At 44.9% G+C, this 26,981-nt stretch overlaps 1 protein-coding gene across 1 annotated transcript; it reads right to left on the bottom strand.

The window, feature by feature from the left end:
* Window positions 1-8,048: 8,048 nt before the first annotated feature.
* Window positions 8,049-23,990, bottom strand: IGSF1 (immunoglobulin superfamily member 1). Its single transcript, XM_070603356.1, has 21 exons — window positions 23,948-23,990; window positions 23,752-23,813; window positions 21,277-21,413; window positions 21,078-21,104; window positions 20,382-20,663; window positions 19,742-20,029; window positions 17,546-17,830; window positions 17,012-17,305; window positions 16,265-16,543; window positions 15,813-15,933; window positions 13,853-13,923; window positions 13,724-13,756; window positions 13,056-13,346; window positions 12,480-12,758; window positions 11,579-11,866; window positions 10,504-10,791; window positions 10,027-10,314; window positions 9,541-9,828; window positions 9,141-9,419; window positions 8,626-8,749; window positions 8,049-8,471 (listed from the first exon to the last, which is right to left on the bottom strand). The coding sequence occupies exons 3-21, from the start codon at window positions 21,344-21,346 to the stop codon at window positions 8,336-8,338; spliced, it is 4,011 nt and encodes a 1,336-aa protein (XP_070459457.1). The 5' UTR covers window positions 21,347-21,413; window positions 23,752-23,813; window positions 23,948-23,990; the 3' UTR covers window positions 8,049-8,335.
* Between the last annotated feature and the right edge of the window lie 2,991 nt (window positions 23,991-26,981).

The following is a 26,981-nucleotide window of genomic DNA, read 5'->3' on the forward strand; positions in this document are numbered from 1 at the left end:
TTGGGGAATCTTTGTGAAAGAGTCTACCTTTGAATGATTTGTCTTTGAATCTTAGGTTTAATATTCTGTGTCTCAAAGTCTTTTAGTTGCTTGGGTTAGCCCGCCTCCACTGTCATTTACCTACTATCAATAAAGACAGAGTTTGCTTAACAATAAAGCATATTCAGTTTTATGTGTATGCTCACTCTGAGCAGAAGAAGATGTTACTATGAGTGGAGTTCTCTGTGGAGGTCCAAGCCAAACCACAACCTGGCCATTTCTATAGTACTTTCTAAATTATTATACAAGTGGCAGTGTTATGTAAAATAACCCACTTGGGAAAAGTGAGTTTTTATTGCTACAAAACTGTTTCTAACCTAACCTTCCTACCATGCAAGCCACCTTTCTGGCCCCTCGATTATGGTAGTAGGCAGAAGTAGGAAAGTAAAAGTAACCCTAAAATCACCAACATTGAAATATAGTCTCTTAAGGCTTACAACACTTCCACTACTCTTGGTTAATAACAGTTTACTAAAAAAGAGTGGCTTTATGCCTGAGCCTATAATAGGCAGGTGGAAACCTACACTTCAGCAGTTGCATGAATCAGGGGATAAATTTTGAGTCCTCTTGAAAACTATTAGCCAAAAGATTAAAGCTAACTAGTTTTAGAAGAGTGTTCTTAATCTTCACTGTGTGTTGGAATAACCTGAGGAGATTTAGGAATACGCATTCCTAGGTTCCAACCCCAGAGAATCTGATTTATTAATGTGGGGAGCAGTCTGGTCATGGGGATTTTTAAAAGTTCTTTAGGTGATTCTAGTGTGTAGCCAACATCTAGAATGATTAATCTAGAGCTCTGCTATACGAAGTATAGTCTGTGTACCCATAGCATGGATATCCCCTGAGAGTTTGTGAGAAATGCCTAAACTCAGGCCCTGTCCCAGATCTACTGAATCAGAATCTGCATTTTAACAAGATCCACTGGTGATTCACATGCACACTAAAGTTTGAGAAGCACAGCTCTAGAAGAAGTGTGAGCTCTCATAAAGCACCCCCCGGAAAGAACACTTTTGCATCATCAACTGACCTGCCCATTGACATTCTGAGTTTTCTAAAATGTGGCCCATAAACTCTGTAACCTCATTTGCAGAGGGCGTGTCTTTATCAGTCTAGCAAAGATGAGTTCTCCCACTTTAGAAAAATGGTGAAAACTGCTAGGCAGCTTATGATCTAGCATTCTTTCTTTCTAGTCTGTCTTATAAGCTTCGCTACCTCTGTTGGTAGTCTTCAAAGACTTGTGGATAAGGAAAGAGGTGCCAAAAGACTAAATAAAACAATGATTTTTCCCCCCACAGAGCAAAGAGAATCTACAAATGCTAGCCTGGTGAATTTGACGTTGATCCCCAGCAAACTTCTAGAATAGATTATTAAGAAGATGATTTCTGAGCCCTTGGAAAGGGACTTACTAATCACTAGGAGCCAGCATGGGTTCATTAAGAGCAAGTCATGCCAGACTAAGCTCATTTCCTTTTGGATGGGCTTACAAGAGGAAGCTGCAAAAATCATTTACTTGGGCTTCAGCAAGGATCTTGACAAACACTTTCATCATGTCCTTTCAGACAGTGTGGAGAAACCGGGTAGGCTGACAGTATGGATAGCTGAATGTTTAACTCGTTAAATGGGCATACACAAAATCTATGCATTTAATCAATTATTGTAAACCCAGGAAGACATGTGCTTTCTAACACTTTGATAAGGATAAAGATGAGACAGTGACCAAATTTGGGATTAAGATCAAGCTTGGAGGGATATCTGTGCACATTGTACAACAGAAAATAAGAATCATTGTTGTTATCATCATCAGGCCTTATACTGGCATAATACTGTTCTAATTACAGGGCACTTAAACATGTATTGTTTCTTTTTTTTTTTCTTGAGGAAGATTGTCCCTGAGCTAACATCCATGCCAATCTTCCCCAATTTTGTATGTGGGACACAGCCACACTATGACTTGATCAGCTGTGTGTAGGCCTGTGCCTGGGATCCAAACCTGTGAACCCAGGGCTACCAAAGCAGAGCATGTGAACCCAAATACCACGCCACTGGGCTGGCCCCAATATTGTTTCCTTTGATCCTTATCACAACCCTGCAAAATTAGAATAATGACTATCTCCATTTTACAATTTATGACAATTGAAGTTGAACGATTCACCAATTTTCAAAGGAGACAAACAGTTTTGAATCTGAACATCAAAAAACCCTCTTACTCTAATGTAGTTGGGACAAATATTAAGTTGTATATTTCAGCTCTAAAATTAACTGAATAAACTCAAAGTGAAGGCAAGACTTGGCAATACTTTTATAAAAGGCATGGGGATTTCAGTTAGCTTCAAAGTTAGTATGAGCCCGTGGTGTTATGTTGTTGCTAATATACTATTGAGATCTCAGGGATATATTAATGGAAGTATTGTGTCCATCACATTGGTCTACCTTTTTGTTTTGTATCTAAAGTTGATCAGAACATCTCTAAGGTATTGTTTTACTCTAGTTGCTGCATTTAAAGAAAATGGGGATGTTTTACTTGGAAAAGCAAAAACTTAAGGAAGGATTTTGTATTATACATTTTCTGTGGGCCAACGGGCATGAAAGCCGGAAGAAGGCAGCTCTCAGAATAATAAAAGAATTTCCTCACCATTACAGTACCTGATATTTGAAGTAAGTCTCCTCTGCCCACCCCCTCACAACCCCATACTGCTTGGCTAGAAATGTTCAAGTACAGGTTGGTCAGCCACTTCTTTAAGATATTGCATTAAGTTTGTGTGTTGTATCATCTCTAATGGCCCTTACAGCTCTAAGATTCTTCAAGTCTAGGATTCCTTCACTGTGTCCAGATGCATATGACCAAGTCCAATCTTGGGCATCAATTGATGAATTCCTCAGGATTGACTGCTGGAGTTCAAATGGAACAACTACTTGAGTAATGGTCCTGCAAAATAAGGGATCTTTGGCTCATTTTGAAAAGTTTTGAGGGAACGTGTTTCTTCTCCAGGCCTCTATTGACCTGCTGCCACCAGTCATGTGGTTTCCTTTTCGGGGATTTCCAAAGAATGGGGACCATTTTATCACATTCGCTTGAAGTGTTGGAAAATTTGGTCTATAGCAGAGCAGAGTGTCATGGAGTTCTGCGAAGGAAGGGGAGAGATCAAGACTAAGTTTGGGGACATGAACAAGTCTTCCTTCTTAACAAGCATAGAGGCCAGCTTCCATTGATAAGGAAGGGAAATGGAGAAGAAGGGGGAGACTGAACTGGATTTCAACAAGAGGGCCCCAGCTTTAGCATTAGGCAGTGGACAGTGAGTTAGATCGAGGCACTCCCTTCCCTTGAGAGTGAAAGGTCAGGATCACAGAATAGCCTGAGACAGCATAGCTTAGTGATTACAAACACAAACTCTGGAGCCAGGCTGCCTGGGTCCAAATCTTGTCTCTAACACTTGCTGGCTGTGTCATCAAGGCAGGTTGCTTAATGTCTGTGTGTGTAAAAAATGTGAACAATGATGGTACTTACCTCATAGATTTATTGTAAAGATTAAGATGCTTAATAAATATAAAGCTCTAGAACAGAGCTTAACAAATACTAAGTGAATATGAATGTCAGCTCAATAAAATAAAAAAGTAGACTGCCATGGTGGTCGATTTATTTATTGCACACCTACTATATTCTGGCTATTGTACTATCCAAGGCTCAGTGTGGAAGAATCTGCCTTTGGAGTCAGGAAAAATTAGACTCTAATTCTAGCTTTACCCTTAGCTGTGAGCTGGGTGGCCTTGGGCATGTTACATAACCATTCTGAGCCTCTGTTTACTCAGGTGTAAAATGGGGATAATAATAGCATGAGGCCACATAAGATTGCTGTTAAGAGTAAATTAGGTAGTGCCTATATGTATGGCAGATAGAAGGGGACTCACTAAGTGGTAATATATCCTTCCTGTAAGCTGGGACCTATATGATGAAACTTAATAGAAGTCAGTGTCAAGTCTTAAATCTCAGTTAAAAACTCAATTGCAAAATAACTTATCACTTGCACAAGTGAAGGACAAGAAGGAACTGAGTTGGCAAGAGCTCGTGTGAAAAAGAGCTGTGGGTTTTAGTTGACCACAAGTTTCCCATGAGCCAAGTGATTTGGCTGCCCGAGGGCTAATGTAATTTTAGATGGCATTAATAGAAATGGTGAATTGAGGTCCCAGAAAATGATTGTTTCACTGTCCTCTGTATTCTGTGCTGGTCAGATAACTTTAGACATGTAGGACTGCATTTTGCCCACAGTGTTTCTGAATGGACAATAACAAACAGTCCAGAAGTAGTGACCCGGTTTGGGAGGCATTGGAAAACCATTTCTTGAGGATGAGATTAAAATAACTCCAACACTAAGACAATATTTGAAACAGTTCTTTATTCTAACGAAAATGTTTACGGAACACACCCCACATCCAATCTGTCAGCAAATGCTGTTGACTCTTTCTTCAGAGTATATCAATAATCCAACAATTTCTCTTCACCTTTCTGCTACTGTGCTGACCTTACCCACCCTCTCTTGCCTAATTATTGCAATAACCTCCTAGCAGATCTGTCTGCTTCCACTCTTGCCCCTCAATCTATTCTCCATGCAGAAAACTGGATGGTCCTATTAAATGCAAGTCTAATCATGTCACTCCAGTGGCTTCCTATTTCATTCAGAGTGTAAGTCAAAGTCCTTACAAAGACCTACAAAGGTCTTGCTGGGCCTGGCTCCCAATGCCTGTCTGACCTTATCTCCTTCTACTTTCACCCTTGCTTAATCTGCTCCAGCCACTGTAGTCTAGCCATAGTTCCTTAAACCGGCCAGGCATTCTCCTGTCTCAGGACTGTTCCACTTGCTGTTCTCTCTGACCAGACCCCACTTTGCCTAGATAGCTGCATGGCTTGCTCCTTCATATCCTTCAAATCATAGGTCAAATGTTACCTTCTCAGCGAGGTATTCTCAGTCACCCTTTTTATTTTTATTTATTTCTTTGTCAGGAAGATTAGCCCTGAGCTAACATCCTGCCGCCAATCCTCCTCTTTTTTGCTGAGGAAGATTGGCCCTGAGCTAACATCTGTGCCCCTCTTCCTCTGTTTTATATGTGGGACACCTGCCACAGCGTGGTTTGATGAGCAGTGCATGGGTCCACACCCAGAATCCGAACCGGCAAACCCAGGGCCGTCCAAGCAGAGTGTGTGAACCCAACCACTAGGCCAGCCCCTCTAAGCCACCCTTTTTAAAAGGCAACAATCTCTCCATAAAACACAAACTTCTGTATCTTCTTTCGCTGCTTTATTTTTCATCACATCATTTATAATTGTTTAATATTCTATATAATATTATTCTGTATATTAATAGGTATATAAAATATAAAAAAGAGCCGCTCCAGTTGAATCTGGCAGGAGTTGGGTAGGCATGAACTCTGCCCTCTTTGAAGCCTGGGTAATTGAGAGTTAAATACATAGAGATACATTTGTGAACAAATCCTGGCCAAATCTGGAAGCACCACTGAGTGAGATATTCTGTACTCAGGGAGGACAACTCTCATCTTCCAAACATTGTAAGACTATTACGTGTAAGAGGTAGATTTCATCTGAGTTGCAACTTGAGTCAGAACTAGAGCCGGTGAGTATGAAGGGAATATACACTGGCAGATATGGGATCGATCAAATAATTTGAAACCTCAGGTTGTCTCATGAAAAGGTGAACTCCGCTTGCCTGGAGGTGTACAGAAAGAGGTTGTGTGCCTACCTGTCAGCTCTGCTACAAAGGAGATTCTCTACTGGGTTGGGGATTGGACCACACCACCTTGAAAATCTTTGTGGCTCTGAGATGCTGGGGCCAAAGGTGTGTCAGGGGTAATTTAAATTTGTTTTTTAGACTGGGGAGAGGATTTTTGACCTCTGTTCCTGGAGTCCCAGAGACAAATTCTCCTCTCAAAGGTCCATTCCACCCTAATTGAGATTCCATTTCCCAGAAATTACCTGATGCTGGGCTGATGATTAGAGGCCAGCCAGGGGTAAAAGGACTGATTCCCATGGCAACGAGTTTGAAAAAACATACCATGTGGAGCATTGTCAGCAACAAGCCACGTTTGCATTATAAATAGATATTTAATTCATTGAGATAGTTTGTGATGACTTTTGCATTATAAATAGATATTTAATTCATTGAGATAGCTCTGACAGTGAATAGGAAAGTTAAATGCCAAAGCCGCTCTTTAAGCATTTCATAGCTAACTGATAACTATTTTTCCCCCTTCTAAAACACATAGAACTTGGGTCTCTAAGTGAAAGAATGGTATATGCGAGTGTTTTTAGAAAACCAACTAACGGTCCAGTGTCACAATATTTCTCACTATTTGTTTCTCATTGAAAGGTTTATCAAAATTTTCTGATTGCATGAGTATCTCTGAATCTTTTTGACCCGGGGTTCAATGTCTGGATTTCACAAGACTCTTTTTCAGTCATTTTTGCCTCATCTTCTTTCAGCTTTTCTAACTCAGAGCATTCTCTAAATTTCAGTCCTTGGCCTTCTGCTCTTTTCTTCCTATTACTCTTTCTCGTGGTGAACAGCTGAAGCAATCAAGTGATCACTTGCTAACTTGCACAGCCTTACCGCTAGCCTTGACAGTACACTTTGGAACACCCAATGATTGGAAAACAAAATCAGCGATGATCGAAGGATTTCTATCCTAAAACCAAGGACCAAGGATGGGCCTCCCTCCAGTGTTCAAAATGTACAGCTTGATTGAGGGTTAGGGATGGAGAGTTTGAAGGCGGAGAGTGGTGTTCAGCAGAAAGCAACAATTAGGTTTTTCTAAATTCAAATGTAAAAGCACTTTTGAGATGCAATTTTTAGAAACACTGTAAGAAATTAGTATAAGCGACTAATAGAATCTCATCAAATGGAAATCAGAGTGAGACTTTGTACTTCTACATTCCAAAGAGCTTAGTACAAATTAGTCTGTAGTACTCAGAGTGTTTCATTCTGTAAGGATTAAGTAAAATGGGATGCTTTTTTTTTCATTAAGTTGCTGGGTAAATAAGCTTCCTAGTGTAAGCATATAGGAGCTGCTTTCTAAACTTTGTTGTAACCAGGGATAAATAACTCACTGTGTGCAGCACCCATTTACACGGCTCTATTGAACAGTGTTGGCTTACAATTAAACAGCGTTGGCAGGTAAGGAACTTGAGGATCAGGTTTGAAGGGGTCATGACCTCTTCTGGGATCCATAGGTCAATTCTTCTGAGGTCTTGAACAGGTTCAAGGAATTAGGTAAGCCCCCTTCCCCCATCCAATTCCCCTAAACACTGAATTCCCACCCATGGGAAAGGTGGCATGCTGATCCAGGGAGAAAGAGCAGGGGCTCAGAATGTGAGCCAGGACTTCCATTTGGAGTCCTGGCATGGGACACTGGGAGGTCCCCTCCTCCAAACCAACCACCTCACCTGCTTACTCACTCCCTGAGATCCCACCACCAGAGGCCCATTCCTTTGGGAAAACGGGACTCTTTAGGGAGGCGCAAAGTATTCATCTTTTATTAATTGTCCTAACTTAAGAGTGAATTCGTGTACACCCTGTGATTATAAGGTAAGGGCCACAAAGCACACTTTGCCAGTTTCAGAGTTCTGCAGAGGGCTAATCCTGAAGTTTGAAAGCAGGTGTATTACGGACCTAGAAGTAACACGGTGAAAAGGGTGTGACTTCAGTGTTTGCCTTCCTCAGGCTTAATTTGGAGAGAACATTGTTATTCATTCATTCATTCACTCATCCATTCATTCAATAATAAGATGGAAAGACAATAGGACATTCTGTTCAGTGACCATGTCTCAAACCAAATTGGAAAGTACTATTTTGGAGCCTTCCCTCCTTCCCCATCCCATCCTTGAGCTCCTTTCTCTGTACTAGCAGCCGTGTGCTCTTATTCTGTCATGGAGGTCAGCTCCAAAACACCATTTCTGCTAAGTTATAAGTGGACAAGAGACCAATAGAAAATCACTGCCATAGTTTTTGCAGTTAAATAGTGAATACTCTCTTTATTCAGAAGAATACATTTTTAATAGAATTTCATGCACCAGTAAATCAGTACAGTGAGGAGTTACAGGGGCAGGGAACTCTCTTCAGGAAACATCTCACCCTGGTAGAGCTCTCAACTCCCAGAATCCCTTGACTCAGCTCAGGTGATTAGTGGCCAAGAATGGTAGGTAGGGCTGACTCCCAGGGTAACCAGTCAGATTTTCAGGTCTCTGAAGATAAGAGAGAGGAAAGGAAAGCTCTTGTAAAGGAGGAGATTATTATATTGGGACTGGCAGTTCCACTGAGGTTCCCTGAGAGATTGATGAGGGAGAGTTAGTGCTGGTGCCTGGTTCTCCTTCTTGGTTACACTCTTCAAGGGCTATGGTTTGGTCTCTTCCATCTGTCTCTGAATCCCTGTGTAGAGAAAAAGACTTAACTAAGGGAGGATCCAGAACCATCAACCCGAAAATAGGTTGCATTGTGGGGCTCAGATGCTGAAGGAGCATTCAGATCATTGTTTTTCCAACAGACCTGGGTTCACAGAAGGGGGCTGACATCAGGCATTTACCTGGTTCGGAGTCGAGGCCACTTCTTCCACTCTATGGCTAGCACCACACCCAAAGCTACAACCACCACCACGATCAGGCTACTTCGGACAATGTTCCCCACAGTGCATTCCTGAGCAGCAGGTCCTGTGATGATAAAAGAGTAGAAACCAAGGCCATAGAGGTTAGCACACATAGTGTTCCCCTAATCTCTCATTGCCCCCTCATCTGGCCTCCTCCAGGTTTCACTCGGGAGCCATGTGTTGAGACTGCAGAGGGGGTGGTCAGAGGCAGTGTTTATGCTGAGGCAGAAGCATCCCTCCATTTTGGAGGTGGAAGAGGCCTTGAAAGTATCCTGTTCACTATCTCTGAGTGAATCTGAGGTCCCATCTCCTCACCATCCCTAGGAGAAAGATGACCACACTTGAGGTCTCTGACCCCAAACCTTCATAACTACATATTTGGGCTCTCTTGATGGGGACTGTCTCTGGGATCCCAGGTGTGTCATGCCAGGACCATGGAGGGATTATTCTCTCACCTGCTGCCCCCACAAGCTCCAGGAGATCACTAGGCTCTGACCAGATATCAGGGTAGGCCTGGAGGCGGTAGCTGCAGCTGTAGTTTCCAATGCCTTTTCCTTCTACATTGTTGATGACAAAGTCTCCATCTTCTGAGAACTGCTGAGGTGCTTCTTCCCCATCATGTTCCAGGACAAATTCAACACCTGGCAGGGGTCCACGGCACTGAAGGGTGATGTCCTTCCCTAGCTTGAACATGGTGCTGGGCCAGGCTGACAGGGAGGGTTTAGGGGGCTTATCTGCAACCAGCCAGGACACAGAGTTAGAAGAAGTCATCCTGAACCCAGCGCTTTAAACCCTTAGAGCTAGCTACTAAAAACTACAAAATCCAGACTCTTACTGAAGTCGCCAGGACCTTACCTGTCACCCAGATCTTCAGGGAGTCACTGTGATTGGAGGCTGCAAAGGGAGCAGAGTCCAAATAATAAATACAGCTATAGATCCCAGAATCTTCACCTCTTACTGCTGGCATCCGGAAGTCAGCCCTGTACCCGCTTGGCCTCTGTTGCTCTAAGGGCTCTTGAGTACCCTCTTTCAAAAGGACAAATGTTGAGTCTGGCAATTCCCCTTGACACTGAAGAGTCATATTTTCTCCAGGGGCCACCATGGGACCAGGTTGGGCTAATAGGCTGGGTTTGGGGAGCAAACCTAGAAGAAATTAACTTATGGTCAGAGAGAGGAGTCCACTTTCCAGTGCATCACCCCTGGAGTCTCTGTTCAATAAAGAGGGAAGTTCATTGCTTGCTTGTCCTTGAGCTCCTCAAAAACAATTTCTCATGAACCATCTCCAAGTCTATTTACTCCATTCTACACTCTCACGCCCACTCCAGAGCATGTTCCCCTTACCTGTGACTATGAGTTCCAGGGTGTTGCTAGGCTGTATCTTGATAGGACTCGTCCAGTCAGGGTGGTAGCAGCAGCTGTAACGCCCTATGCTAGCACCAGATATATTGGTGATGGGAAATGCCCCATCATTACTGGTGGATCCCCAGAGCTGCATTGAAGTGGCTTCTCTTTCTTTGTGCAGAATGTACCCTACGCCATGGACTGGCCCTTGGCACCAGAGAGTAACATTCTGTCCCATGGGAACCACAGAACTGGGCTCAGCAAACAACCATGGCTTGGGGAATGTGTCTAGGAATAAATCAAAGATGTAAAGTGGTGAGTATGGAAACATTAATTGCTGGATTAATCCTTTATCTTTCTCCTTCTACACACAATAGTTCCCCTCGGTGGCCTAGCCTAGGCTTCCAAGAGGGATTACCCTCCTTAATTCCTACCCCAGTTGTCTTTGTTCCAGTCCTATGTCTTGTCTGTCCTTACCAGTCACCCAGATCATAATGGACTTGCTGAGATGTGATCCTCTGTTTGACATGGTCGTCTCATAGTAGACACAGCTGTAGTTCCCAGAGTCCTCTGCTCCAACAGTGTGGAGGAGGAACTCAGCTGAGTTCCCTGGAGTGCTCTGGAACTGTAATGGAACCAGGGTTCCCTCCTGCAAGAGGGCGAACCTCATGCCCTGGAAAGCCCCTTGGCAGCGCAGGGTCACATTCTTCCCAGGAAGCACCACAGGACCTGGCTGTGCCAGGAGAGTGGGTTTGGGGTAGAATTCTGAAATTAAAGAGACCACAACATGAGAGATATCTAACCCCCACAATCTGCAAATTGCTTTTTTGGTGTTATTATAAGAACCAATATATGTTTATTGTAGAAAATAAAATACACAAAAAACCTAATGAAGAAAATACAATTCTACCACTCAAAGATAATCATTCTTTATACATTTTTACATATTTCTTTTCCATTTACTTTTTTCCATACATGCCTATGTCATTGTAGCTATAACTATTTGCATAATTGGGATCCTACTGTATACATAGTTGTGTAGTTGAATACTTTTCACTTAACTTTATATTGTAAACATTTTCCTATGACGTTAAACAGCCTTTGAAAACTATCATTTGTAATGGCTGCATAATATGCAGCTGACATTTCAAGGTCTTTGCCCTTTCTCTGAGGGCTATCCAGCCCACCAATCTCTGACAGTCTAGCTACAGAAAAAGTGGCCATTGAGCCTAAAGCTCAAGGCCAAGCTACAAAATGATTTCAGAAATAAGGCAATGTGAACTTAGCTGCGGGGATTGGACACCCCCATCTGCCTCACTTCTTTCTCCAGAAGTGAATTATTTGCCTCCCTCCTCTCCTTTGTCTCTTCTTCCTGTATTAATAAGAATACTAGCAGCTGCCTTACATGGACTGTTTACCATGTGTCAGGTACTGTCCTAAGCATTTTATCGGTGACTTTTAGAAGAAATACTTCTTCCTCTCCTGCTGGTAGCCCTTCCACCCACTGTCCCAGGGTCAGTACGGCCTCCACCTGAATTTCCCCACTCCTGACCTGTCACCACGAGCTCCACGGGGTCGCTGGGCTCAGACCAGAAAGCAAAGTCATAATAGCGGCAGCTGTAATTCCCTCCATCACCAATGCCCACCGAAATGATCAGAAAGTGAGCTGCACTGGCTCCCGGATTTGCCCAAGACTTGTCACTAGATGCTATTTCACTTCCATCTTTGTAAAGAATAAAGCTCACGCGCTGGTGGGGCGTGGAGCAATTGAAAGTCACTCGGGCACCAGGAGTGACCACAGGGCTGGCCCATGTCTTGAAGAAGGGCTTGGGATACATTTCTAGAAGTCAAAAAACAAAACACAATGCAAAACAAAATCAAGAAAAAAAAAGAAAGAAAGATAGCCAATATAGCAAATCTTGGTTTCAGAAAGTTGCTTTGTTTTCTATAGTACTTCACTCAGAGGTAGGTGCACATGAAAATCAAGGCAAATCCACTTTGCAGATGGACAGGAACCCCTCACCCTGACCCCTCACCTCCTTGGGCTGAATCCTCCCTGTCATCAGGGCAGGCAATAGAGGCTAGCTAAAAGAATGAATTATCATTGGGGCTCTGCTTGTTCCCTGAGCCTCAGTTTGCCCATTTGGACAAGAAGGGGAAATGGTACCTGCTCCACTTCCCATGAATATTTGCTCTATAGCTAAATGAGATAATTGATATGAAAATAATTAGAAAAATTAAATCACCCTCCACAAACCCCAGCTATTAATAACGATTATGGCTATTAATATCGTGCAGCCAGAGGCCCTGGCACTCCCAGCGCCACGCCTGCCTGGCTCTAAGATTGGACACAGGCTCCTAGGACCAGCAGCAAAGTTTGCTGTGGAGAGAGTAGTGTCTAACCCAGAGTTTGGCCTCTTCCCTCCCCCCTCACACACCCTTTCCAGCTCTACCTTTTATCACAAGCTCCAGGGGCTCACTGGGCTCAGACCACTTGAAGGGGTGCTTTTCAGTATGAGTGCGGCAGCTATAATTGCCTTCATCTTTATCCTCCATTCTTTGGATTGTAAAGAAGGCTTCTCTCCCAACAGCACCAAGTTGCTGGACAGGTTCCTGCACTCCGTCCTTATACAGAGCAAACCCCATGCCTGCCAGCCATCCTTTGCACCAGATTTGCAGTTCCTGGCCCCGGATTGGGGGGGAAGCAGAAATGACAGGTTTGGGGAGGATGTCTAGAAAACAAAATAGGGTGGAAAAGGAGTTCGAGCTTTGGAGGTGCCCAAATGGGACACCTGGAGTCACTTTGTTAGCCAAGAAGAAATCCATCCTGGACTGGTTTTTGGCTCTTCCTGTCATCCTCCTCTCGCTCTCTTCCCTACTTCCCTCCCCCATTTAGGTGCCCCTCCTCTCCTACAAGCAGCACAAACCCCTTGGCCTTGGGTCTCTGTGCATTCTCCTCCCCCAGAGACAGTGCTGGAGTTCCAGGGGCACTGGAGATCACTCTGGAAGGACCCTCTGCCTTTTCTTACCTGTCCCCACAAGTTCAAGTGCTTCACTGGGCTCCGACACAGCCATCTCCTCCCATGAATGGCAGTGGTAACTCCCGATGTGGCTCTGGGTTAGGGCACCAAGGGGGAAGGCAGCCCGAACCTGCTCTGAGGCTGGGCGAGTTGCGATCCACCCGGTCCCGTCCTTCAGCAACACAAACTCCTTAGTTGAGCTAGAAGGGCTTCTGCACCAGAGGGTTAAGTTCTTCCACGGGGCCAGAGGGAAGTTGGTCTCTGCCCACAGCTCAGGCTTAGGGGTTGGCATGATTATTTCTAGAAACAGCAGAGTTAATGAAGCCATCCTCCCTTGTCCCTCCCCCTCTCCTTGCCCTTGAACCCCCTACCCAGATCACACTGCCCACCTCCCCTTTCAACCCAAATCCAAATTCTTTCTTTCCTTCTGCAGGTGCTGCAGGAAGGGGAAGCTGATGTCTCAGCTGAGCCTCAGAAAAGTGCAGAAGCTTGGGGGAAATTTTGCAGGCAGAAAAGCAGAGTTGGAGGCTGAATTTTGCCAGCAGCTTTAGCAAGTGCCCCTTCCTGGCTGTCCTTCCCTCTCAACCAGTCACTCCCTGGCCACTGACACTGACACTCTGTAGTTATTTCGGATCTCCAGAGAGGAATGTCCCAGTCAGGAGCAGGAAAAAACTCACCAGTCTCTTCTGGCAATACCCCATTGCACAGTCCTGCAAAAGAAATTGCTGCCAGGGCTCTTCCCCCTCCCGCACAAGACTTCACCCCGGCCTTCTGCCCAGGCCCCTTCCCCACCCCCTTGTACTCACCACAGCAGAGAAGGGCCGTGACTATGAAGAGCATGGTGACCCCTTGAGCTGTTCCCAGCAACCAGGCTTCTCTAGCGAGACCAGAAAAGAGATGAGAGGAGTTGCTGGGATTAGGGGGAGGGCGGAGAGAAGGGGGCGGCAATTTATGTCATTGGCTTACTCACCACCCAATAGGGATTGGATATGGCCAGGATAATGGGATATAATCTTTTCTGACATCGATGACTTTTCTTTTTGAGGGCCTCACCACCTACAAACCTCTTGCTCTTTCATGACCCACGTGCCCCCCGCCCCCTCCCCCCTCCCCAGCCTATATCATGTGTCAGCTCCCCATGGCCCCTGATTAGGCTGTTGCTGGAACTGAGATGTCAGATGTGAAAATGCTTTTGTAACCCCAGCTCTCAGAACCTCTGGAGCTCAGTGTGATCGGCAGCTCTGGGTGGTGGGTGTGGGGGTGGAGGGAGAAATTTTGGGTGTTTCTCTGTCATCAAGTTTAAGTTTGGAAGCAGTTTTATTATGGCAGTATTGGTCCTCAGACCGACCTGCCTCACCTGCTTTTGTTATGAAAAGGTTGCCTAGGCAGCCGTGGTGAATTACCAGGATTGTCAGTGCTGAGCTAAGCTTGTCAGAGAGTGGGATCTCTCTACCCCGACCCAGATTATGACTCGAAATGTGCAGCAGCTTTGGGTTATGGGTCTTGTAGAATTAGATGATATTAAGCCGAAATCCATTTAACAATTTTTACTTAAAAAACAGTGACCTTCCTTCTTGGCAAGGAAAACATGCTTTTCAAGCTGCTTTCTCTGAAATCTGGTTTCTGAACTCATTCTTTGATGCAGTGGTTCTGGGCTGAGGTAGGGCCCTTGAAGCTACATTTTTTTCTAACCCCTGGCTTGGAGGTTACCCCAATGTATGCAGGACTTGTGACAGATTCTGAGGAGAACTAGATCCCTACCAAAACTTTTTGAAAGCTCAAAGGGTGGTGGTTTTTGCAGAACACTTAGGTGGCTGGCTCCCTTCTCGTTACCCAAGCACTCTGTTTGCCAGATCTCAGCAGAAAACACAGACACACACAATCATACTCATCATCCATTGTGTATTGAATACTCCCAGGCACACAAAGGCCTATGATCATGGTGAGGGGGGTATATAGCCAGAGGCAGAGGGTAGGGGGAAGTATGTAAGGCATTCAGGAGCTGAAGCCCCCATCAGGCTATGAGCTGCCATTTCTCTTCTTATTTTCAAGCAGAATAGCCTGAGCACAGGCCATGGGGATCAGGGAGAGAGGAGAATAGTCCAGGGGACACCAAAAGATCAAAGGAAATGTAGGGGAACCTGTTTGGCTTGACATTTTATAGGTCAGAGGAAAAAGTCTGATTCCCTGGCCCAATCCATTGCCTCATCAGGTCCATCCAGATTAAGATTATATTCTCAGAATACTCTGCACGGATGGCTAGAGGCCAGAATGGCAGAGAGACTGGTTTCTATGGCAACTAGGATGGATCACAAGGCTCTCTAGCCCTTGAGAGCCAGAGGTAAGGGTAAAAAGTTGGGATGTGAATTGGATAATATCCTGGGAGACAGGACAGCATGGCTTCTTACAAAAGAAAAAGTTCAGACCAAGTTAATGTGGGAGACATCAATCATCCCTGAGGGGCAGGGTGGTTTGGGAAGGAGATTTAGGCATTCTCCCAGGGGGATAAGTGAATGAGGTTTTGATTACTTTCCAGTCTCTGAGAATTATGCAATTCTCCACCCTCTGGCTTGGGTGCTAACTTTCCTGTGAGGCAAAAGAGAAACAGCCGGGAAGAGAAAGTATTGTCTCTTAAGCCCAGAAGGTAAGGGATACAAAGGATGTGCCCCTGTGGCTTGTCTCAACTGGGCATGACCCATTCCTGAGTCTCTGAGGAGCCTGGACTTAGCTAGATTGAGGAACACGGGGCTGGGACAAGACAGTTACCTGATTCTGAGTCTCCGACATTTCCACCTTATCCACAGCACTACCAACAGCAAGGCAACAAGCTGAATGATTAGGGACAACCTGATAGCTTCATTCAGAACGTAATTCCAGATGAGAAAGCCTGTGGCCAGAGAAGACCAGAGCAGGGGCCTTGATGGGGACAGGGGCAGTAAACACATTCATTGGGGGGGGGGGGCGTTACTGAAGGTGAAGGGAAGGTGAGACAGCAGTGACCTTCTTTTTCATGAATAATGGGAGCCTTGAAAGTATCCTGCTCACTGCCTTTGACTGATTGTGAGACCACCCCAGGAGAAGGATGCCCAAACCCAAGGGCCCTGACTTACAAGCCCTTGACTCCCCTTTCCATATCTTTCTGCGAATTGATCCGGGATCCCAGGGTTGTCATGGCCAAAGCCTTGGAGGGGCATCCCTATGGAGAGTTGTCCTCTCACCTGCTGGCCCCATCAGCTTCAGGGGCTCACTGCGATGTGACCAGATGTTAGCATGTGCCTCTCTGCAATAGCTGCAACTGTAGGTCCCTGTGCCTTTCCCTTCAACATTACTGATGGTGAAGTCTCCATCCACCGAGAATTTTTGGAATGTTGCTCTTTCTTCCCATTCCAGAGAAAATTCAAGTACTGGATAAGGTACTCGGCACTGAAGGGTGATGGCCTTTCCTGGCTTGCACATGGTGCTGGGCCAGGCTGACAGGGAGGGTTTGGATGGCTTGTCTGCAACCAATCCAGAGACCAGAGTTAGAAAAGTGACCTTGCACTCATTACCCCCTCCCCCAACAAATGTTTCTCAGGTCCCTATCTGGTCTTCTCTTCCTTTACACTTCCACAAGATCAGTGGCTTCAAAATTTGAATGTGCATCAGAACACCTTCACCTACTCCTTGGTGCTCTAAAGACTTCTGGGTGCCTACTTTCACTTAGGAAAACCTCATATCTGTAAGTTTCCCCTGGCTTGAAGGAAAATAACTTTTCCAGGGTCACAATGGAGCTAGGTCATGCTGAGAGGTAGGGCTTAAGTAACAAACCTAGGAGAAAAGGTATCTAAAGTTTTTGGAGAAAATTCTATGCCACACTCCTACTGTGTTTTTCCTTGACTCATAACTCCAAGAGGATACAGGGCCACTAGCTCATTCTTAGAACACTGTAATGATGATAAAATCAAACAACAGTTGTTAGGACTTGCCTACAACCACAAGCTCCACGGTGTTGTGTGATGTCACTCTGATGGAAGTCTTCCAGGAGAGGAGATAGTGGCAGCTATAGATGCCAGCATCACTGTAGGTCACATTGTTGAGGAAGAATGACTCGTTGTCATCGATGCTGGTGGTATCCAACAGCTGAAGTGGTTTGTCTTCTCCTTTCTTATAGAGTGCAAGCCCCACTCCATCCACTGGCCCTCGACACCACAGGCTCACGTTCTGACCCATTTGGACCACAGGACTGGGCTGAGCAAGTAGCCAGGTCTTGGGGAAAGTGTCTAGGACAAGATCCAAAATATAAAGGGCTAATAGTCTGACTTCCCCCTCCCACTACATAGAGCTTATTTCCTCCTCTCCCTCCAGTCCACCCTTGGCAAATCCCACCCTAAACCGAGTTGTACAAATTCTGCTCCCTTCCCCACTGTTAGCCCTCGCTGCATGATTAGGTTTCCTGGGGTCCCAGAAGGAGTTGTCTATCCTTGGCCCCTAACATAGGTCCCATGGCATCCCCCTCTTACCGGTTACCCAGATTTTCAGGACATCACTAAGAAGTGAACCCCTGTTTGACCCATCATAGTAAAAACAGAGGTAATGTCCAGCGTCGTGGATTTTCAAAGCCCGGAAGAAGAAATGTGCCTCATTTTTTATTGGCCTCTTGCGGTAAAAGGACTTCTCCAAGTCTTCAAGCCTTATTAAAGCAAAGGTCATTCCATAAATTGGCCCTTGACACCTGAGATTCAGGCTTTCTCCAGGTGCCATGATGGGCCCAGGATAGGCTGTCAGAGTTGGTTTGGGATAGAGTCCTAGAAAGGGAAGAGACCCTGAATTAGAGGTAGGATGATTCTTCCCTATTATTTTCTGGTTTTATTTTCCTAGTTTCTTTAGATAGAAAGTAGTAGCTGAATTTTACCCTCTGCTCCCTCTCTCTTCCTTGAATCTCTGCCTCTTCTAGGAGGTAATCAAGGGTAGTAAATTCACTTGTGCCCTTGCTCTCTCACCAGACTCTGTCAGCTCCACTGAGCTTTAACTATGTGTAGGGATGTGTCTCAGTGGAATATCTACATCTGTAATTCCCTGTATCTTTTTAGGTCCCTGAAATGCCAAATGTAGTTCTTTGACCACTCCGGAAACCAAACTTTTGAAAATAACTTTGATTCCATCTTTGTAGAGTACGAATGCTACTGCAGTATTAAGGACAGCTTTTGAACACATTAAGCCCACATAAGACCCTACTTCCCACAGGAAACTGGAAGAGGCCAATAAGGAAGGATAGGACAGTAAATCCGCAACCCAAAGAAATCTCTGTTAGTGGGGCCACACACTCATTTCCATGTATTATTCTCCAAGGAGATTATAATACAAAATAGAGGGCAAACCTCACTCCCATACTACTCCTCCTTACCCGCCCCAATCCCAGGTAGACCCACCCATTCATTATTGGAAGGATCAGCTCCATCATATACTCATTGAGAATTTGGATGTGTTAGGCATCCTGTAGGCCTAGGGATCTATAAGTAAAGATGACACAGTCCCCACCAGCCAAAAGTTCATGGCCTAGTGAGGTATACCAGTGAACAGATAACTGCAGAAGTGTGTGTTATTGGAATCTATGCTGGAAGGACATTCATACAACAAACATCCAGGCACACAGTTCAAACAGACAACCCTTTGTTCTTTGATCCTCAATAAAAAGCTATACTAATAAAATTAATATCTACCATTTATTGAGAACTTATATGCCAGGCACTGTACACATTTTATATTTAGGCAAATCCTCACAACAACCCTGTGAGGTAGGCATTATTATTATACCAATTTTGCAAATCAGGAAACTGAGGCACAGAAAGGCATCATACAGTAGGTTGGATAGATTCCATTATCCCATTTTAGAGTAGGGGAAACCACAGCACACAGAGGTGAAGTGACTTGCTCAAGATCACACAGGGAGGTGGTGTCAGAGGTGGAACTAGAAACCAGGATTACTGCTTCTAAGTCCAAGGTACTCTCTGTAGTGCCACAGCTTTCCCCAAGTGTATTTAGCTTAATGGAGGAACTAAAGCAAATGTGGCCAATTCTGTCTAGAAGCATCCAGGCCATGGAGCGGGGGAGTTTGGGCTGGGGTGTATGTCTGGCAGCTGGACATTTTGGGGAGCCTTCTGTTGTAAGGGGTACTGCCTTACTGGATTTATATATAAAGGACTAAAATAATTTATAAGGCCATTTCTAAAATATGAACTATCACTTTCTTTGTCATTTTTTATTTTTTATCACCAGCATTAGCAATTCATTCTGTTCTCCACACTTAAAAATAATAATCACAAATACAATAAAAATACATTTAAAATTTTAAAAATCAGTTTATAAGACTGCAATGGCAGTGCCTGGCACATATTAAGTGCTCAATAAATATTAGTCAAAGGAATGAATAAATGCACGATATTCAACAACTAGAGACTAACAAAGCTGTGATGAGCTGAAGCTGCTGGACATTTGGCTGGGCTCACTCGCTAGCCAAGCGATTGGCTCCCACACATCTGCCTGGTATCATGTGTGATTCTAATTTGCATCTCAGTAAAATGTCAAATAACTCTAGCTCTTGGGCCATGCAGGGCCTAGCAACTGGCCAAGGAAAGTAAAATCAGAAACCCTGGCTCATCCAGCCATGATCCCAGGGACAATGATCATCAGACCCCAGCAGCCATAGCCACACCCACCTGCCACAATCAGCTTCAGGGGGTTGCTGGGCTCTGACCACAGGGTGGGGAGCATCTGGATATGAGTGCGGCAGATGTAAACCCCTTCGCTCTCAGGTGTCATGTTGGCAATGGAGAATATGGCCACTGTCCCGGTTGGGACTTGGTAATCCACCGGCTCTGCATATCCCTCTTTGAACAGCATGAATACCAAATCCTGCAGCCAGCCATGGCAGAGTATATTAACATTACATCCAGGAAGAGGGGAGGTCTCAGCCTGGATCCAGAAGATCGGCTTGGGCAGCTGGCCTGGAAGGAGAGAATGAACTGGAATTCAGGTAGAGCAAGGATAGTACTGCTTGGGGAACAGCAGAGGAGAGCTCTACTTAAATGAACCTTACCTGTATGATCCTTATTTGCCACCCCTCCTTCCCCCAGCTCAAGTCTCCCCCACATTGAGAACCTGCCTTCTACATCTGTTCCAGAGTCTGCATCCTTATTCTGCATTGCACTTATTTACTAACTGTGGAATGTCTGTATACATGCATTCATGCATTTGAGGTAAACAAATGAATTAATTAAATGAACTCTGCTCTGGGCAGGCAAGTTTGAATCCCAGGAGCTGGAGTTTATTCTTAATTATCTCTCTCGGTCTTCTTACCTGGTGCCTTCAACTCTAAAACTTTACTAGGCTCTGACCAGCCTGTCTCCTTCCAGTAGCAGCACCTGTAAAGACCTGTATTGGACTCAGTAAGGGCACCTATGGGGAATGAAACTTGGAAGGTCTTGTAGGAAGGGCGGATCCAGGTCATCTGTGTCTTATCCTTCAGCAGCAGGAACTTGCTTGAAATCCGAGAGGGGCTTTTGCACCAAAGTGTGATGTTCTCCCAAGGAGCCTGGGGGTAGTTGGTCTCTATCCACAGCTCCGGTTGAGATTGTATCGCTGTCATTTCCAAAGATCACAAAGATGTGAGCAGTCCAACCTCCTCCCTCCCCATAACATGCTCCCTCAATGTCCCTTAAAATAAGCCCCTACCCAGATTCCTCCTTTTGTCTTCCCCTGGGGACAGGAGTATCTGCTTGTGTGGGGGTGGGATGGGGACCCAGGATATTTGTTCAAGGAATCCAAGTGAGTTGGGGAATAAAGTGTCAAGTCTGGCTTCCTTTCCATCTGAGATAAAGCTCTTTACTATTCTACGGGAAACCAAGTCATGAAGTGAGGGACTCTGATTCCCAACCAACTCAATCTGGGAATTGTCTTTGGGATCGCAAAGCAGTTATGTCCAGGCCATGCAGGCAGGCCGATGTCTAAGAGCCTTCAGGAAGGAAGGTACCTGAGGTGGCAGAATTCACTTACCCACTGATGTCATACCCAGACTCAGCCCTGAAAAGAGAGAGTATGGTAAAAAAAAAAAAAAAAAAAAAAAAAAGAAGTGCCTCCTTGTTGTCCCTACCCACCCTGAAATCTCAATACTCTCCTCTCCCTCCCCAAGGTACCCACTCGCAGGGGTACTTATGATAGGCTCACTTGCCCCTCACTCCTTCCTTGTACTCACGAATGCAAAAGAGCAAGAGAGTGAATTTCCACAGCATGGTAGCCCCCTTCCCTGGCCTGTCCAGGGTCATGGGGCCTCTGGGACTCAATGTGCGCTTTGAGTCTTGAAGGGCTTTGCCTCTCAGCAGGTGGTGAGATCTAAAAGCAGAAGTGTTTTTACTCAGGGGATTTGTCCTGCTCCTTAAAGTTTAGTCTGAATCACTAAACTGCACTTGACAACCCTACCTTCCACTCCCTCACAGGCATACAGGGTATTACAAGATCACCTGCTACTTCCTCTCCTTGCCCCTTTTCCCCACTTTGCCCTCCTCCCACCCAAAGTCTTGTCTGTTATCTAGGGTGTCAGATTTGCTGAGATGTCTGTTTGTCCCTGGGATCTCAGAGGCCCGGAGGACGACCTAATCCAGGCCAGCAGAAGCCCCATGGGATGAAGGAGATGAGAGGTATAAAGAGTCACCTTTTCAAATATATATATAGTCTGAGTCCTCCAACAACCTAGCAAAGGAAGCATTCCTATCATTCCCATTTTGCTGGCAAGGAAACTGAGGCTTAGAGAGGATATATAATTTGCCCAAAGTCAAAAGATATTAAATATCAGAGCCAAAATTCAAATTTTTAAACTCCAATGCCTATGCTCTAAAACCAGCATTTAAACTCCCAGAGGCAGCCCTTGTCCTCTTTCTTAGCCTCCTTCACCTTTCCCATTTCGTCCCATCCAGGCTTTACCATCTGTGGAATGCTTCAGATCCAATATTGCTCTCATTCTTATTTCTTGCCCCCGAAAGCTCAAAACCCCCATTTCAAGTAGGTGTTGGGGAATCAAGCTGCTTGAGCTAATTAATATGAGGTGTAAACGACTTATTGGCCGCCCATAATTTGTAAGCATTTTTGTTCATTGCTCCTAAGGAAAAAAATAATTGTTTGAATTTTGGGGAATCTGGCAAAAATATTGAGTTCAGGGAGGCCTTCTCATTTTCCCCAAAATCACAATTGACCACAGACCCCTTACCCTTTCCTGTCTCTCCTCCCGCTTCCCCTACCCAGCGTATCCTTTTGCCAAGGGAAGGTGTATTTCCACCACACAGACTGAGGCTAATTCTCCTCCACCAACAATCTATTCAGAGTCTGAGGTCCTGGCTGACCCCAGCTGTTTAATCCTATCTCAGTGGAGTGGGGTAAAGGCAACTCCCAGAACAGAAAAGAGTTGATTTCTCTTCCCCAAACTGATCCTAGTGCCACAGCCTCTAACTTGCTCCAGCGCTAACACGGGGTGGGATGGAGGAGCAGGAAAAAGGCAAGATTCATTTTCAAACATCTGGGCTGTAGGAAGCAAGTGGACAGTCAGAGATCCAAGGAGACACAGTTTCCTTTTGCATTTCTCACTTTACACTTAGATTTACATGAAGGATGCTCAAATTACCTTCTCTGAACTTTTCCTATCTGTAAAGTTGGGGGATAATATCTACCTAGCATTGTTGTCATGTTGGATCAGAGATAACATATGTACAGTGCCAGACGCAAAGTGAACATTTCATAAAGAGGTGACTATTTTTCTTCTTCCCAAAGGAGGCATCAACCTGGTATAGGACTCTAAATTTGCTCTTTCTGTCTCAGCTCCTAGAGCCCCTTGTCCCCACTCCTCTCAGGGCCAGGCCCAGGCCCAGGCTAGGGCGCCACCCTGTTGCTTTGTTCCCCTGAGGCTTTGGGCCAGGATTTATTGGGGAAGCTGGATTCTACTGTCAAGGGAAAGGTTTAACCTGGGATTCTGCCCAGGAATTCATCTGAGATCCAGCCTTGCCACTTGGACCCCTAAACCAGAGTTTTGCCTCCTCCGGGCTTGAGCGGAATCATGGAAGCTAGGCTTCTCAGCATAGCTGACACGTCCCCAAATCACTAAGGAAACCATACCATTTATATCCAGCCAAAATTGATGAACCTTATACCCAGGGAATGTGGGAAGCAGCCGCAAGCTTCAGGTTCATTGGCCACGCCCATTTTTGGCCTTTCACACTCGAACCCCCACCCCCAACTTCGCCTGTCTAGCCTTTTTACCCTCTGCTTCTACTCCAACCCAAGCACTTTCCCCTCCCTTAGGCAGCGCCGCAGTGCTTCTGAGGGTGTCATATCCGAGATGTCTAATGGCTCGCCCCCTGAATAGCTTTGAGGGCTCTAGCAATCAAAGGGGTTGGGCTCGGCGGGGTGCTGGGTACATGCTCCGCTAAGGGTTTGGAGGGAAGACTGAGAAGGAAAAGGGAAGATATCTACAGTGCCCAGGGATTCTCGGCGAGGCAAGGCTGCGCTCCGGGGAGGGAAGGAGAAAGGGAAGGATAAAGGGGGTGGGAGGACAGACTGGGGAGCAGTTTGATTTACGCCAATTAATTACAGCCGGGAGACTATTTTGGGGTTTTGTTTAGGATCTGATGGCCAGTATTTAATCTTCAGCCACAGGACTATGCGCTCATTTGCAGGTACTTACGGTAGTTGAAGGCCCGCTCCGATGTTGGAGATTCTCCAGTGAGCTCCTCCAGATGCAGCAAACTGCCCGGCATGAGAAGAGCTGTCTAAGGACAGCCTCTCAGGCTCCACGCCCCGCCTCCCTCTCTCCCCCGCCTGCTCGCTGGCCGGCTCCAACCTCCTCCCCTCTCTCCGCCAGGCTCTGGGAGTCCACCTACACCAACTCTGCCTGACACCTGCAGTCCTCTGACGACCGGGATTTCTACGCCCCTCCCAGCTCCCCGCCTCTCTCCTGACTCCCTGCAGAGGTTGCTGGAGCCAAATTCAGGCCCCTGCCACCTCGCCTGTCGCTCAGAGTTTCACTGGGTCACTGTATTCTGGAGAGGAGAGGACCAGCTCTTAAGACTGCCGAAGCTGTAGATCCCTCCTCTCAAGCTCCCCAATGCCTTTAAAGGGATCTCAGATCTTCCTCTGCCCATTTAATGTCCCACTTATGCAGAAACATTGCCACCATGGTTTAAATGCCTACTATGTGCCTCTGGGCCCTGGGCACCTACTTTTTCTAATCTTCATAGTAACCTTACAAGATGTGTTACTTCCCACACTTTTACAGATGAGGAAACTGAAGCTCAGAGAGGGTTAAGTAACTTGGACAGCCTTCAAAGTCCAGCTTCTAATCAAAGCCCAAGCTTTAGAGACAGAGACATACAAATTTGGAGTTCAGTCTAGATTCCACTATTCAATTGCTGAGTGACCTCAAGTAAGTGAGTTAAACTCTCTGAGTCCCAGTTTCCCCATCTGTAAAATAAAGAAAACAACAGAAGCTACTGCACAGGAGTTTGATGAGATAGTGCAAATAAAACTTATAGCACAGAAGGCCTGGTACATGGGACGCGCTTAATAAATGGTAGCAGCTGCTGCTACCATACTACTAGTTCTACTTATTATTATTAACCTGTAAAGCGTTCCCAAAATGCCTTAAAGTATGGTGATTTCAATGATGTGGACAACCTTTCACAAATTTAGCCAACTATGAAAGGCTTTTCGAAATGATAATGTATGGATAAGATACTAACCGAAGCTCCTGAAATACACTATATGATGAGATTAAAGTATAGCATCCGATGGACTCACAGATCAATTGACTGTTGCAAGAAATAGCTAGATTTTTTCTTCATGTGCATTTCTACCCTCATAAAAGATTAAAAATTATCTAAAGAAAAATACTGTAATTTAAAAACAAACTATGTAAAAATGAAGTAACAGTTCTTTTAATAGGCAAATTGAATACTATATCTTCATGAGTCAAGTGCTTTCAGTTGTGTCTTCCTGACACCCTCTATTCCTACACATCATAATAAACTGCAGATTATCACATAAGGAATAGAATAGCCATATGAATATAAATATGTGACTTTTCTGTGAAAGTTATTTAACCTCTTCAAGTCTCAGTTTTCTTATTCATAAAATGGGGATAATAATTGTGCTTACCATCACACAGAGTTTTGGGTAGGATTGAATGAAAATCCTCCTATAAACCACTACATAGTGCTTGGGACACAGCAAGCATCTATTAATTTAATAAATGTTTGTTGAGCATTTTCTTTGTGCCAAGCATTGTTCTATTCGCTGATAATTCAGAGAATGGTAGTTTCTGCTCTTAAGAAGTTTGTGGTCCAAGGATAAACAGTGATAGAGAACAAGTAGGAGATAGCCAGAGAAGGGGGTGCGGCGAGAGTCAGAGGATTGCCATAGGAAAGGCCAGCAAGTAAGGTATGGAGAACTGCAAGCTGTTTGCTGTTACTGTGTGCCTAAACTAGCACAGTGGAAGCAGAGAAGGAAGGGAGAGTCAGGATTTCTAAAACATATAGGAGGTAAAATTGGCCAAACATGATGGTTATTTGGAATACAGTAGTGATAATTATTATCTGTCAGGGTGGAAATATCCATGTCAATTTGAAAACATTTATAAAAAAATCATTATGATAGTACCAGGCACTAAGTGCTTTATAAATATTAACTCATTTTATTTCCATAACAACACTATGGGATAGCTATCATTATCAGCCCCGTTTACAGATGAAGAAACTGAAACAGAGTCATTAAGCAAACCACTCAAGGCCAACACAGCCAGAAAGTGGCAGAGCTAGGATTCATATCCAGGTAGTCTGTACTACAGCCCCAACTCCTTTTGTTTCCTACTTAAACCACTTTATTGATTTTAATATATCTATAAAAAGTCTTATGTAGACAAGGTTTCTAAAACTTTTTATGCAAAGTAACTGAACAATCTAGCTCTTTCATTTTTTTTATTGAGGTATAATTGACACACATTATACTAGTTTCAGGTGTACAACAGAATGATTTGATTTGTATATACTGCAAAATGCAGTCCCATATTCTTAACCACTACCCTATGCTGCCTCTGCATTGGACGCTTGGAATACTAAAACTGAAAAATTTAAAAAACAGCTGTGAAAGTGCTTAGTGAAACAGAAAAGCACCAATCAAATATATTGTTAATAGCCTAGTAAAAAGCAGTGATAGTGTCCCCCAGCTCTCTGCAAGTCTTTGGGCTGAAGATTGTGCTCTTGGACCAGCAGCCTGAATCTAGAGCCCAGTTCCCCCACTAACTGGCCACGGAAACCTGAAAAAGGTCCTGGGGCTGTGTAAGTGAGAAGATCACTCACTCTTGCCTTTTGCTCTGGGACACTGTAAAATCTTGAAGGGAGTTATTATTCAGGCTTCATAGAAGCCCCTCATTCAAACTCTGGCTGGCAATTGAGATATTAGAAGCTCCACCTCCAAGCTACCTTTGTGGGTCTTGAAACCTGCAGCCTGCCTACAGAAGGAGAAACATTCTCTGGCCGATCTCCCTAGAGAAAATTTGAATGGCCCAATATTTTAAAGCTGGTAGTAAAGACCAACAGGGCCTGGGGCTGTGACTTAGCTGAGATGGAGTTCTTGACATTGGCTTTTCTGGGCTTCCCCCATGAGGAATACAGCAGGCCTGTGGCTCTGTGACTCTGAATCTCTCATGCATACACAGTCCAAGAAGCCTGGATTTTATTCTGGTTTATTACTCTAGAGTTGGCTGATATTAAACAACTTTTCTTGTAGGAAATGTTTTGAGAATTACCATCTTATTCCTAACGGTCAGGGCCTCTCTGACTCTCCATCCCTTAAACTGGTGGGAAGAATAGGAGGGGGCTGCTATGGAAGTTCCCACCCTCACTGTCCTGGGAGGTGGTG

This window comes from Equus przewalskii, chromosome X (assembly GCF_037783145.1).
Source record: "Equus przewalskii isolate Varuska chromosome X, EquPr2, whole genome shotgun sequence".
Lineage (NCBI taxonomy): Eukaryota > Metazoa > Chordata > Mammalia > Perissodactyla > Equidae > Equus > Equus przewalskii.

Bases quoted from the DNA above. Each gene is read 5' to 3' on its own strand.
- IGSF1 (XM_070603356.1), bottom strand. From the start codon at position 21,346: ATGACCCTGGACAGGCCAGGGAAGGGGGCTACCATGCTGTGGAAATTC. The intron at 20,664-21,077 runs GTAAGTGAATTC...TGGAAATGACAG, and splicing joins TCTGGGTATGACATCAGTGG to CGATACAATCTCAACCGGAG. The intron at 9,420-9,540 runs GTAAGGTCCTGG...GGCTGGTTGCAG, and splicing joins CCTGAAGATCTGGGTGACAG to ATAAGCCCCCTAAACCCTCC.